General features: G+C 42.7%; 1 protein-coding gene across 17 annotated transcripts in view; it reads right to left on the bottom strand.

Moving 5' to 3' along the window:
- Window positions 1-13,773, bottom strand: part of ABLIM2 (actin binding LIM protein family member 2) — a 129,743-nt gene that overhangs the window by 98,940 nt on the left and 17,030 nt on the right. For 2 of the 17 annotated variants that reach the window (XM_038134509.1, XM_038134518.1), the window contains exon 1: window positions 2,257-2,512. The exons of 2 other annotated variants lie outside the window; for them this stretch is intronic. In XM_038134509.1, coding sequence (XP_037990437.1) covers window positions 2,257-2,272 — 16 coding nt within the window. In that variant the 5' untranslated portion in view covers window positions 2,273-2,512. Of the gene's footprint in view, window positions 1-2,256; window positions 2,519-13,773 lie in introns of those variants that run through there. 13 more of the 17 variants (XM_038134520.1, XM_038134521.1, XM_038134524.1 and 10 more) reach the window with 11 other exon arrangements.

Below are 13,773 nucleotides of genomic sequence, written 5' to 3'. Positions count from 1 at the left end.
TTTCAACAAAGGCAAAGGCCACACTCCAACTCTGAACCAAAACCACACAGCATTGGTAAGGGATGTTATTCTGCAAGAAGGAATCACCAGCAAATTATCTTTGTGTTGACACTGAAAACTTTCATCTCTATAGCTACAGGTGGCTACTGAAAATCAAAATAAACAAACATGGGACCCAAATTCACTCAAATACTCACTAAGTATTTGAGAAACAGGGCAGAATTATTGACTGCTGATATGCTGTATCAAGTGACTTGGGGAGGGTGAGGTTCACAGCAGTCCAGAGGGGAATTAAATTTGCAATCTTCCTGGAGCAGGATTAAAGAAGACACACACAAGTACTGCTGGAATTAGAGATTGGAGTTTAAGTTGTTGTTTTAACAAACCCTTCTTGTGTCAACTGAGTCAAAACAGTCGGGGCTGAATTTAAAAACAACCAGATGAAAACAAAGGAAAGAAGCATTTAAGTGCTTCTTTATATCCCAGTGAAGCATTATTCCCACTGCAGAGCCGGCCCCTGCTCTCTCCCTGTCTTTGTGTCTGTGTTTAAAATCCAGCGATGATTTGGATTTTAAATGAGGAGCTGTGCTGATGTGAAGATAACACAGATATACATAACATAGTGATACATGCATTGATCAGAGAACTACATGGGTGTCAGCTATACATTCAATTTAGATAAGGGGGTTGGTTTTTTTCCCCCTAAGAACCAGTGATTCATTATGGAGCCTTGTGGAGGCCTGAGACCCCCTTGGTCCTTTCCGTAGAAAAGATGAGAAAAATTCTGTAATGGGAACTCCACAAGCCCTTCCCATCCATCCTGCCAACCCCACTCAGCAGTGGGCAAGAGCAATTCCCTGGCCCCAGCCCTGCCTAAGGAGTAGACACGTTAGAAGCTCTGGAACAGAACATTAAGTAACTGGTGGTAACCTGGCTTACCCTATTTCTCAATTAGTACTTTGTGTTAAATGACTTTACCAATGTGGTCCCCTGCTTTATGGTGCCTTCTCAATAACATGCCCTGTTCTTCTGTATGTCTCATGAGAAACCAGAAGATCAGGAGCACAAAGGGAAAGAAGTTTTGCTCTCAATGTCCATATTACGTGGTCCCTCGAGCCCTCCAGCTGGCCACACAGAGGGCTGAAGTGTCCCCAGGCCAGCACACAAACTCACTCCTTTCCCAATAATGCTTTTCTGCACCAAGAGGGTCTGGGGCATCCCCACAGAAGTGCCCATTGCTCTTTCCAAGACCTCTGTGGTGGCTCCTACAGCAAAGCACTGTTACTTCTCTCTTTAATTCCTGTATTATATGAAAAAATATTCACCAAATCAAATAAATCTCTACATCAATATGTCTCAATTTAATTCTTTTACATTGTCCAAAAATACAAAGTAAAATGCTTCAAGAACTGTGCTCCTTTTTGAAATGTATATCTGCTTCTACTACATAAAAGCAACCATTCCTACAATGCCTTTCCAAGGCATGCCTTTCCCAGCACTTCCTACTCATCATCACCAAAACAGAAACCACAGCTGATACAAGGCAGAACACGGGCACACAGCACAACTGAGCTGACCTCTGCTTTTACCACCAACTACAGAGTTTCTGGGACCAGAGGCAAAAGAGAAGTGTTATCCAACAGGATGTCAATAAACCATGCACGAGAGGGGCAACACAGCTTGAGTATTCACACGAGAGCTTAAAATCTCACCATAGGCTCTGTGCTGAATTCATATCACATAAACAAACCTAGCATAAGCTAACCTCCTGCCCTCATTATTATAATGAAATATTTACTGAATTCAAACACAGTAAAAATCTCTGCTGAGTTTGAATAACTGCTACTGCAGTATTTTAAAGGCTAGTTTTGTACAGGTTTAGGCAGATTGCAATGAGAGAGGATATAGAAACAATACTCCAAGATATCTGCATACAGAAATAGGGGCTTTTTTCATGTTATAGTCTAATATAAACTCTGAAGTCAATTTCAATTTAAAAAAATAAACAAGGAAAGTTTTCAAATTGAGCTGTCAGCTAACTACCAGAATCATAATCATTTCCAAATCATCATTCATATAATCAAAAGAACACAATTTACAATAAATGCTTAACCATCTTTCCCCACTCTGCTGCGCTCCCACATAAACACAGAGCTGTTACTCTCACGACAGCATCAGTGATTTAGTTACCACCCAGATGAAAAACGAGTCATTTCAGGTCTAGGCTGAGCAGAACGCGGAGTCACCACACCGTACCTGTATCTTCGGGCATTCCTGCACGGATTCCCTCCCCGAGGGGCCGCTCCCGCTGCCGCCGCCGCCGCGGGGAGCGCGGTCCGCAGCGCCGCCGCCCAGCGCACCGGGGTCAGGTGACGGGCGGGAGCGGGGCCAGCCCCGCCGTCACCGCCGGGCAAAAATAGCCACCTGCAGCAGCCGAAATATTGTCACGTCCATGGGGGGTGGCACCGCTGTCCCGGAGGGACCGGATGCGGGACGTGCCAGCGAGGGGTGTCCGCATCAGGTGATAGCACAGCCGCTTCAGGGTGGTGCTGGGCAGCTGGGGAGAAAGGCTAAAAGGACTAAAACCTGCAAACTCCTCGTCAGAAATTAGAAATACGGGCTGAGGTAGCAGGGAAACCCCTTTAGACATCCCCCAGACACAGCGGCCCCTTCCCCCGGTGCAGAAGGGCACAGCACTGATGGCAGAAGGAGATGATGAAAGCAGTGAGATGCTCTCACTGTGTAATACCTGGCAGCCAAAAATCTCTCCCCTGCTTGCTCCTATGGAGTTGGAATGTGTATCACTGGAATAACAGTGATGTGCTGAGCTATTTAAAGCACTACATGGGAACAGAACGAGCAGTTCTATAAGTACTCCAACTTCAGGAATCTATATGGTGAGGACACCACTGCCCTGGGCCATGCCAGACATGGTCTATAACTTTAAATAGCCCTCAGCTGACATGGCCTGAGCACAGATCTGATCCCAGGTCCTATAAACTGAACCAAAACTATATGAACTACTCAATTTTTTAAAATCTTCTATACGCATTATCTTGCAGCAACTACCTTTTGACATGGAACTCTTACGTCAGCTTTTTATTTTGTTTAATATTGTTGTGCTGTCTGCGCGAAGCCAAATCCATCCTCACACTCTTTTGGATCACCGTCAGCCAGCCTGGCTGAGCTCTCCCGATATTTGCAGGATTTGGCCTACTTAGTTTTTCCCAGTGGCTACTTCAGCTTGGCAGAAACACAAAGGGCACTTTGCTAAATGGCAACACTCTGAAGGCACGTAAATTAATTGGCAGGAAAAGTGAAAGGGCTTTCACTCTAACACAGCCTTTCCCTCTGCTTGCCAGGCTCCCAAGGCTAAATGCTTGGTAACTTGCATTTTAACGTTGTATGATCACAATGCAGTCACACAGTGCATGGATTTGTATTTACAATTTGAGTGTGATCCCTGAGCCTCCCCTGCAGTCTCACCACTTGGCTACAGCAAAGGAGAAATCACACTCGAGGAGCTCAGAGGGTTTTCGTGGTGTTTTCGAGAAACTCCATCGCCACTCATGGGCTTCACAGGCACAAAACACGAGGCCATTGCCCTTCATTAGCATGACGGGCTGACTCATTATGGGCATGACAAGGGACAGCACTGGCAGCAGCACAGGCAGAGATCAGAGACCTCCTGCTGCAAATGATCCAGAAAATCGTGTAGCTTTAACCTGATTTCTCAAGTCAACACAGATCAAACACCTGTAACTCCACTGTTTTAACAATAATTACAGCACACTGCCCTTGCTACAGAAAAGGGCAGGACACTTGGCTCCTCTTAAAATCTCAAGTGAAGTCCTGGTAGCCACAGCAGTGCTCTCGCCCATCCTCTGTTCCAGGTTCCAAGGTTACATTACCCAGGTCAATGCTGTCACCAACATCTTTGCAAGCAGCAACCAGACAGCAATGAATTTAGGCCACTCTGAAATGGATGAGGTGGCTGCAAAACCTTTATAATCTGTGGTATCATGAATTATAAAGGACATTTTAAAAAGATTTCAGACATGTTCCTAATTACCTCACACTTTTTTCCTGTACTCCCTGCCCTCTTCCCAAGTGTAAGCAAAAGTGAATGTCAGTAGCAACTGGACTAGCTATAGTTTAGTTTTAGGTAGTTCCTGCAAGGAACAAGGATTTAGACTTGATGATCCTTGTGGGTCCTTTTCAGTTTGAGGTATTCCAATAGGATTTTAGGAATATGACTCCTGAAGATGACAGTACATAGTCTAACCCCATTCCTGTTCTTCACTGCACTTTAGTAGGCCAATTTTGAGATTTTTTTCACAGTCTGTCTCTGAAAATGTTTTGGAACATTTTATTAAATGTTTTATTTATTTTTTTATTATATTAAATGCAGAAGAATGTAGAGTTTGTTGTTCATTATAAAATATGGAAGTATTTTCTAACTAAGAATTTTTTTAAAAATCAGAGCTATAAAACCACCTGAGACTCAGGGACTTTGCAATATACAAGAGGTATGTACCTGTTAGCTTGCAGCAACTCTTAAGTTGCTTGGGATTGGCATACTGGTTTAAATTTTTGGTTGCCCTGTGTGGAGTCATGAGCAGGACACAACAATCCCCATGTGTCCCTTCCAACACAGGAGCCTTTATGATCTTGTAAAGCTAAGTCACTAGACTTTAAGTAGCTCATTAATTTTTTACCCAATCGTCTATATGTCTGTTTAATGGCAGATGGGGACTCTATAGAATCCAGTCTCAATACAGGTTAAGATATTAACTTTTAATAAATGGCCTCTAATTAATGATTTTACTTTGAAAATGCTGGAAAATACAAGAAATCATCATATTTCACAGATTTTCTCAGTACATTTTAAGATGTATTTTCTTCTAAATTGCTAAAACTGGTTGCAGTGCTGCTTCACGTTATTTTTGCTTTTGGTAGTTTTGATCCAGGTTAGGGATAATTTGGATTTTCTACTGGGGATAATATGATCACAAAGAGAAGCACTGCCCTTTTCTCTGTGGTGACCAGTGACAGGACCCCAGGGAATGGCCTGGAGTTGTGTCAGGGGAGGTTTAGGTTGGATATCAGGAAAAGGTTCTTCACCCAGAGTGGTTGGGCCCTGGAACAGCTCCCCAGGGAAGGGGTCACAGCACCAGCCTGACAGAGCTCAAGAAGTGTTTGAACAACACTTCTGGGGCACATGGTGAGACTCCTGCACATCAGTGCAGGGCTAAGACTTGGAACTTTGAGGATCCTGGTGTGTCCTTTCCAACTCAGGACACTCTATTATATGAAAAACACAATAAAATTAAATATATGTCTATATATAATGGTACAGATTTTGGCAATATTCTATCACCAGGACAAAAATAAAATTAAGTAATAGATGTTTCCCATGTCCCCAAAGATTCATGATAGAAACAAAAAAGGACAAACCCGTGGCAGAAGGGAAAATGAGCAGGAAAGGGGTAAATGAGTTGGGTAAATGGTGCCTCTACAACTAAACTCATGTCTTCCAACTTTCTGCCCAGCCTCTCTTGCATTAATCCCATTTCTGCTGGGAATGGACTTGCAAAACCACCCATCTCTGCCCCCAGTGACCTGCTGCATGCCACAAAAACCTGTCCTGCTCAGAAACAGCCTGAGTTTAAACATCTGGCTCTCAAACACCTCTATCCTCAAGTCCATGCATGAGATAACACTTCTCATTAACTGCACAGCAATGAGCCACGTGAAGTCACCTTTAATTGAAACATGCACAAGCAGGGCAGAGACCGTGGGCTCTTGTACAAGGCACTGAAGTAAAGAACCTGCTCTAGCAGGGAGCTTGGACTAAGGCAGGCTGAACTCCAGAGGCCCCTTCCAACCTCAACCACTCTGTGATTCTCTGAATCCTGCATATTTATGAAGCAGGAAAAATCAGACTGAGGATCCACTCTGAGCTCTGACAGAGAGCAGGCAGCTGTGTTTGCTCCAGAGGTAACTGGGTCATGAGTCCTGCTCTGCTCCTTGCTATCTCTTGGGAAAAAAGAGCTCCTTCAGCCCTGAAATCCACGATGACAGCCCTTGACTGCTGGCCAGCAGTTGGATGAACAAAAGCAGAACTTCTCCCATTGCCAGCTCCTTTTTCCAAGGGGGACCTCTCTATGGCAGACTTAGATCCAGACCAAGCTGGCATTAGCCCCCTGTGCCCCCCCAACTAGAATGAAAGCACCATCTAAGATTCTTCAGAAAACTGTGCACCCAAAATAGAGAGCAGGAATCAAACATAAACTCTACAAAGCCTTTAGAAGAGATTTTATAATGGGAAACAGTGGTGTATCAAACCTAAAAACAGGGTGCAAGAAAATGCTTAGAGAACTGAAAAAACCAAACACTGCCCCATAATGAAGTGAGAGGATGTCCAGAATGCAAAAGTGACCCAGGTCAGAGGACAAAGGGATAGGGTCTGGTTAGCAGCAGTGAGACAATGAGAGCCACAGCAATGGTCCAGCAGGTCACACACCTTCAGGAATGAACCTGCCACCCCAGGACTCTGCTGACCTTATGAAACTCAAAGGGACTGCCAGTAAAATGGAGCAGACCTCAGATAAAGAAAGATCTGCTGAAGTAGAGGTCGTAGGCTAAACTTTAGCTCAGAGAAAACCTGTCATGTAATAAGGATAAGGCAAGCAATTAACAAAAGGTATTCCTTTCTAAAAGGTCAGGCACTACAAGGGACTTTTCACATAAAGGACTTCAGAAAGCAGGAGGGAAACTGTATACCCAGTGGTGAGCTAGGATAATGGGATGTATTGTATTAAGGGAAAGCATCCTGGCTGCAACAGAAAAGGTGCTGAGAACCACCCAGGAAAAAACTCAAATTTTATGGGAGGGAAATGAAAGAGGCAGAACAAGGCAGTTGGTGTTGCAAAAAATTGCACATGGTAGGCATAAGAATTAGAAAAACTCATTTATATCTTTGAATACAGGAGTGATACAGGAATATAATGTGATTTTGGTATTTAGGGGATCATGAGTGGTGCAAAAAAGATGACGAGCACTACAAAGACACCAAGATCATTTTTGGGTATTTCTTTTGGGACTAAATGGATGCATGGAGAAGGTTTTAAAGGGAAGATTCTTCTGTGTAGGATGATCCTACATGCACACAAAGAAAGAGAGAGATTATTATATTTTAATTTATCATTGGTTTATATATAAAAGTATTGTTTAAATTGTCTGGATTTTAAATCAATGAAAATTTCAAGTGCTTAAATAGAGAGTAAACAGAAGTATTACCTAAAGAATTAGACAGACTTAAAGGACCTTCATTGCACTGCTCTCTTCTGAAAAGTCACAGACATTGCCATAGTTCTTCAATTCTTCATTGCCATACCTATCTTGCAAAATTATCAAATGATGATGTGGGTTGCATGCCACCCAGAAAAAAAAAAAAAAGATTCAACCTCTCATGTGTTTCAATTGGCATCAATAAATTTAACTTTGAAGATCAAGGCACACATCTGACCCCTATGATCCCCCCCAGAAATGGGACATTCTGAGAGTTAAGAGGCGTGGGTCTATGTCTAAGAGAACTCATGTGCCTGAAATGCCACACACAAAAGTCCAAAGCTTCAAGGCTGGAAACCCCTCCTCAACACATCCAAAGGCAAGGCAAGCTGATTTCTGATTTTTCACTTCCCACTTCCCAGCTGTCCATGGCTGACTGTGGGAAAGCACCTTTGGCTTCCACATGTAGAAGGAACAGCTGTGTGTGCTTGTTTGTGCTCGTGTCCTTGTGAGCGTGGGTACCGAGGGCTTTACTCGGTGTCATCCAGGCAGATCTGAGAAGTTTCCATCTGGAGAGTTACCTTCCTTGTTTTCCACGAAAGAACAACTCTGTGACCACAGAGACCTCTCTGAACCCTTGTCACATTTGTTGGATACACTCATCCCACAAGCCTGGGATGCCTTTCCACAAACCCTGCAGCTCAGTCCAGCTATGGTGATGGCACACCCAGGACAGTTTAGAGATGGCCATGCAGAGACAGGGACCACCCTGTGCAAAACAATCTGACTATCATCTTCAAATTGGAGCCACCTGAACAAGTGGCAAGGTGAGTTTTACACCAATAGATCCAAAAGGGAACCAAATTCCTCAGAGGCTCAAGCAGCTGCAAGTCCAAGTCCAACCCTGATGTTTGCACAGACAGATCTGCTCAGGTTTACAAAGGAGAGAGACATTGAAAATCATATTTAGGATCTGGAATTCAAATCCCAAATGAAAAGCCCTGAAGAAGCAATCTGCCCCAGAGGGGAGTGGGGATTTCAGACACATCCTCATCTGCAGCACTCTGTGCCCTGCTCACACTCACAGCTCCCAGCACTTTAATCCTTGCCTTCAGCCCACAGGGACCATGCCAGAGAACATTTTTCAGCCTGCTTTCCAAATCCCATTCTCTGTGAAGGGATGTAGCTGCAAAGCAGCAGGTCACATCCAAATCCTACTTAAATGCATTCATTTTGGTTGATGATCACTGAGGAATTTGTCAATAATGCAGAGTACTGTTTTGAAAGTAAAAAAGAAGCCATCACTGAAAATGTGATGCTGTTACACTTAACCCTGCTCCCAGTAAAGTCCACCAGTAAAACCATTATTGATCTGGGTTGAAAACTTTCATCAGCATTCATTCCTTGATTCTGTAAAGTTTTGATCTTAGCAGTTGGCTCATCACGACCAGAAAGTTCAGCCTTTCTCCTCCTTGCCTGAAGTTATAATTTCCCATCAGTAATATCTGAAATGCAATTATGTGTCTGAGCTCACTTTAATACCAAGAAACAAAGCAGATTTTTTTTTTCTTAGAGCGTATCTAAATGAATGGATATTCTATATTGCTCAGTTCCAACGTAAGCAGCTCCTAAATCATAAGAATCAACTAAAAAAAATCACTGGACTCTGTATCTATTAGTGTTCTGTACATCCTTGGCTGCCTGATAATCACTTCTAGCACCTCCACCAGTTACCCAAACCATATTGCTGCTGGTCTCCTCATCTTTAGGACATTCTTTTTTGGAGAGCCGTGACCCAATACCATAAACTGTCACTGTGGTGCTATTTCCTGGCCCAGGTCTGCAGCACCTGCTGGGCGCACCCCTGCTCTGCATCACTCTTCACACTGGCATCTGCTCCATCTGTATCCCCCAAGGGGGGGAGAGGGACAAGCACATTCCCTGGCTTGGAAATGAGCAAATGTTTGCAACTGGGGAAAAACAGTGTACAAGGAATTTCCACGGCTCATTTGTCTTTCCATTCCCTGGTACAGAGTAGTACTAACAACAGTGATGCCTGTTTGTTACAGCAACACCAAAAAGCAAAAGCAAGATAAAATAATATAGAAAGCAATAGTTCATTTTGTTAGCCAAGCCACAATATATTACCCCAAATCATTAATGAATAAAATTTACTGACTTTCCACTAGCACTATATGAAATGTATTTCTAAAAGAATTATAATTAATAACTTAGGGACCTTTGCAAAAGCTCTTTCCTTTTTATGTTGTAGTCTACAGCTTAAAAAACTGTCTAAAATAGTTACTCTGAAATATGAAATTGAACTCCTGCTTTTATTTGCTCTGCTTAATTTGGCATTAGAAAGGGATTAGTTCTTGTTTTATTGCAATCATAGAGTTAATTAAGATATACATAGATATTGATGTTACTGAAGTTCTGGTGCTAAAGTCACACTACCTCACACAGTGCTAATTAGTTATCTTTGGTGAATGTTTCACAGTGTGAGAATTTCTTCTTAGATTCAGTTACAAATACAGTTACTCATACAAATCTAATTCTGCTTCATCCCCATCAGACAAACCAGCACGCTGCCTCCCTTTTCACATTCAGGCTACACAATTTCTGCAATCAGTTATCTCCTGACACTGTATTCATAGCAGAAATGTGTTACATTCACACCAACACGACCCCAGAGCCTGCAGCTACAGTGCTACTTCTTGCACAGTTCTGCAACTAACAGTTCTATTATCAACAGGAACATTTTCGAGGTATCTATACAACTTGCTTTTAGACCAAGTTTTGAGTTGCTTAATTTGCAAACCACCACCTCATTCAGACAGCAAACGGGTTTCAGTTCAAAATAAATATTTTGTTCTGAAGCTTTATATTCACCTTTTCCTGACAGAAGGGGAAGCAGCAACATCATCTGATAAAATCATGTCTTATATGTAAAAAGAAAGATATTGTACAGCATTTTTCCCAGGTAACGTACAGAAATGCAATTCAGTGAAGGACAGATGAAAATCCAATGCCAAATTCCACACTAACCTCTCTCCCCTGATTTCAACAGGGTTGAAACATGACGTATCTTTATTGTGTCAAGTGAACTGCAGTGTGGTCAGGAGGTCCTGAAGCACACTATTCCCCATCCAGCTGCTGAAGCTGGGTAATTCCTCACACTCCACATAAGACATACAATTGATATAAATTGCAGCCAAGGCCTGGTGAACACGGAGAACCTTCATTTCCCTCTGTCTCAAGAGAAGCCTTTATCTCTGTCCCTAACAGAGAAAAGCCTAGCAAGCTGCTGCAGTGTGGAGCTTGGCAGCCCCCTGGGCAGATGTAGGTCACTAGTCCTCCTCCCTCTCACAAGGGCAAGGAAACCAGGAGCTTCATCTGGCTCCTAGCTGCTCCAATTGCCAATAATCCCCCCAGTTCGGGTCTCTAATAACAACCTGCTAAGACGGCAGTGACGCACGACGCTGTCCCTTGACCCACACGCCACCGGAGCGAGACTTGGGCTGCTGGGCCATCACGGACATGGCTGTTCCAGGACCCAGCTTGTGCCACCACACGTTCCAGCACATCCCCTCCTTGCTGCCTGCCCGGCTCTGAGGCTGTTTGCACTCACAGCCCTCCCACCTTAAGCACTTCAGGCTCCCTTCCACTACCCCACAGCAGAGGGTCGCTCACACATGGGTTTGGTCTTCACATTGACGGCTGCTCTTCGGGCAGCTGGCTTTACGTAGAAGCAGGACAATTATGCATAGCCAAATCTGGGGGACCACGGGGTGCAGGGATGTGTCCACACAAAACCAGCAAGGAGACCAATAAGCACATGCAGCCCCACCAAACCCACACACAGTTTAAGAACGGAGGACAAGCTATGGCCATGAGGCACTGGCCTCATCCAGAGCAGGACAATGCCCAATGACCAGTTTACTTGCAACTATTTACTTCTAATTTAGCTCTATTTTCCCACAAATGCTCTTCCCTGACTGCTCTTAGCATCTCATTTTCCCAACTTCAATCTTCCTGGACATCCCCCTTCTCCTGGGCACACAGTTTCTTCAAACATTCCTTGCACCGTGTTGCTGGAGGAAGTGAGTCTCCCTCACTGTTTCCCAGGGCTGCGACACCAGGGAGCTCTGCTCACCCTTCCCCACTGTTGACATGTACCAAAGGAGCAGCAGAGCACAGTCTGGCACTGCTCTGCTCCCAGAGCACCACAGAAAAATAATGGTTTTAATTAAAGAGAAGCCTAACTTCAGTTTAATGCAACACACAGAAAGAACAAGTGATCCATGCTACCACAGCACATTTCCAGCATTTATTTCCAAACAGAAAATAAAGAGTCAGTCCAAATACTCCTGAAGTAAATGATGACTCAGATGGTAAATACCCTTTCCATCACATCCCACTTCTCTCTATCATTTGGAGTGACAGCCCTGCTCTCACTGAATTAAAGAAGACAATTCTGCTTTGTAATGAATGAAATCAACATTCTCTCCTGTATGACTTGTTTTTCTGCACTGCTATGCACTATCATTATCTGGACTTTAAAATTACTTCATTTTAATAGTATTTCTGTAGAAACAGGCCTGAATTTCAAAAAGTTATTTTGCTTTTTGAGGTGCTCTCTTAAAATGCAGATGTGATTGTAGCACTGAGTGAGGTACCTAAGAAAAACATGGTCTAATAAAATTACACTGATCAAGCTGGAATCAGTGAGTATTAATTTCATATTCAAAGCACAATATGCAACTCCGTGAAAAGACTGATGGGTTCCTCAGGGTGTGAAAAGTGATATGATGCAATTGAATTTTCTCAGCAATAGAGTTTGTTACATAAGAGCTAGGAAAAGGACATAGTAAGGGCTAACATGCTAAATAAGCAGAGAACTAGGAACAATTCCTTAATGCAATCCAATCCTTACCACTGTAATAATTTTAGCTACAACTGTCACTGGGGCTGTGGAAAATGTGACATCTTATGGAAATGCTTCTCTCTACTGACAACCAACTAGCTCACCCAACCAATGAGACCTTAGGTGCCAAAAGCAGAAAACTCTGAATTAGCCACCATGACTTGCAGAAATCCTTAATTTGACCTAGCTTCCAGATTCAAGTCATTTTGACAACATTTTTCATACTGTCAATCACAAATCAGTCCCAACTCTTTGTGACTCTATTAGTAACATTTGCTGGATCACTAAGCATTAGAAATTCTGCTATCTCAATTTCAGCCCCTCTTCCAAAGCTGAGCTGAAACAGGGTTGAAAACTCAGGTCTGAATTTCAGTCTGGCACAGAACAATGACTTCCACTTATGCTCCAATCCATACAAGCTTGGTGACCCCCATCATGTCACAGGTTCTCTGTCTGAGACCCTGCTAGAGCCCAGGACACACAGGTTTGATACACTGGCTTGATAACAGCAATGCTTTTAGGCACCTTCATATTTCCAGAGCACTGTGAGTAAATCTAACAGGGCATCTTTTCCAATGGCAGCTGCAACCTTCAAAGGAACAAGTCTTCAGTTCTTCCCTCTATGTCAACACGAGCTTTATACAAAGAGAGAGATCAGGTAACATTTCAGCCTTCCATTGTTTGCTAAAGTTTCCTGAAATGCTACTGCCAATAGCAATGCGAATTTTATCAGAAGAGTTAGGAACTCCCAAACAAAATCACTCAGTGAGAACTGTACATGAAACAATGTGCAAATACATTTCACTCAAAGCAAAGAGATATTATTTAATGGTTGAAGCATTTCTGTTGGGCAAAAATTAACAATGTGTGGTATTGTGTAATAAAAATGAAACATCTTTAATCTCTAGCTTTAAAATTAGGCACTGGAAGAAGAAATTATCTTTCTGATTATTTTCAAAATGTTACAAACTTATTTCTAGATGCTGATTATTCAAGCTCAGGATATAACCAAATATTAAATAAATGTGCAAACTGTATCTTTAATGTAGACTCATATCAAAACTTTACAGACTAAGTGAAAAACAAAGGAAGAAGAAGAAGGAAAAAAAAAGAAAAAAATAACAAAGCTGCCTCTTTTAGGGGAAGATTTGTAAAACAACAGAAAACCCCTGCATACAAATACCTGGGAACTGCTGGCCAACATAGATGTGGTCCTGAGGAAAGAGAAGGACCAAGGGAAATGCAAACCCCAAGAACTACTACTTTCAATAATAAGAGAACAACAACAGGTTCTCTAGAGTGGAGAAACAGCAGGAGATCTCTGCCTGATCTTGGGCTCTACTATTCACACAAAACAGGCTTTTCTTCATACTATTTTCTTGAGAAAATGTAATTTTGCAAGGAATTCCTGCTGTCAATTCCTTGTCTTAACCAAAATAATAAAAAGTGCCCCAAAGACTAGCTAACCATTTGGAAAAAAAATGAGTAATACTGTGTCATTCTACAGCTGTCATCTAAAAATACAGGATTTTTTTTGGTAAATATTATTTTTT

Source organism: Motacilla alba, chromosome 4, assembly GCF_015832195.1.
Source record: "Motacilla alba alba isolate MOTALB_02 chromosome 4, Motacilla_alba_V1.0_pri, whole genome shotgun sequence".
In the NCBI taxonomy this organism is placed as follows: domain Eukaryota; kingdom Metazoa; phylum Chordata; class Aves; order Passeriformes; family Motacillidae; genus Motacilla; species Motacilla alba.
Note: the sequence above shows the minus strand (reverse complement) of the source record. Positions and strands in the feature narration are given on the sequence as shown.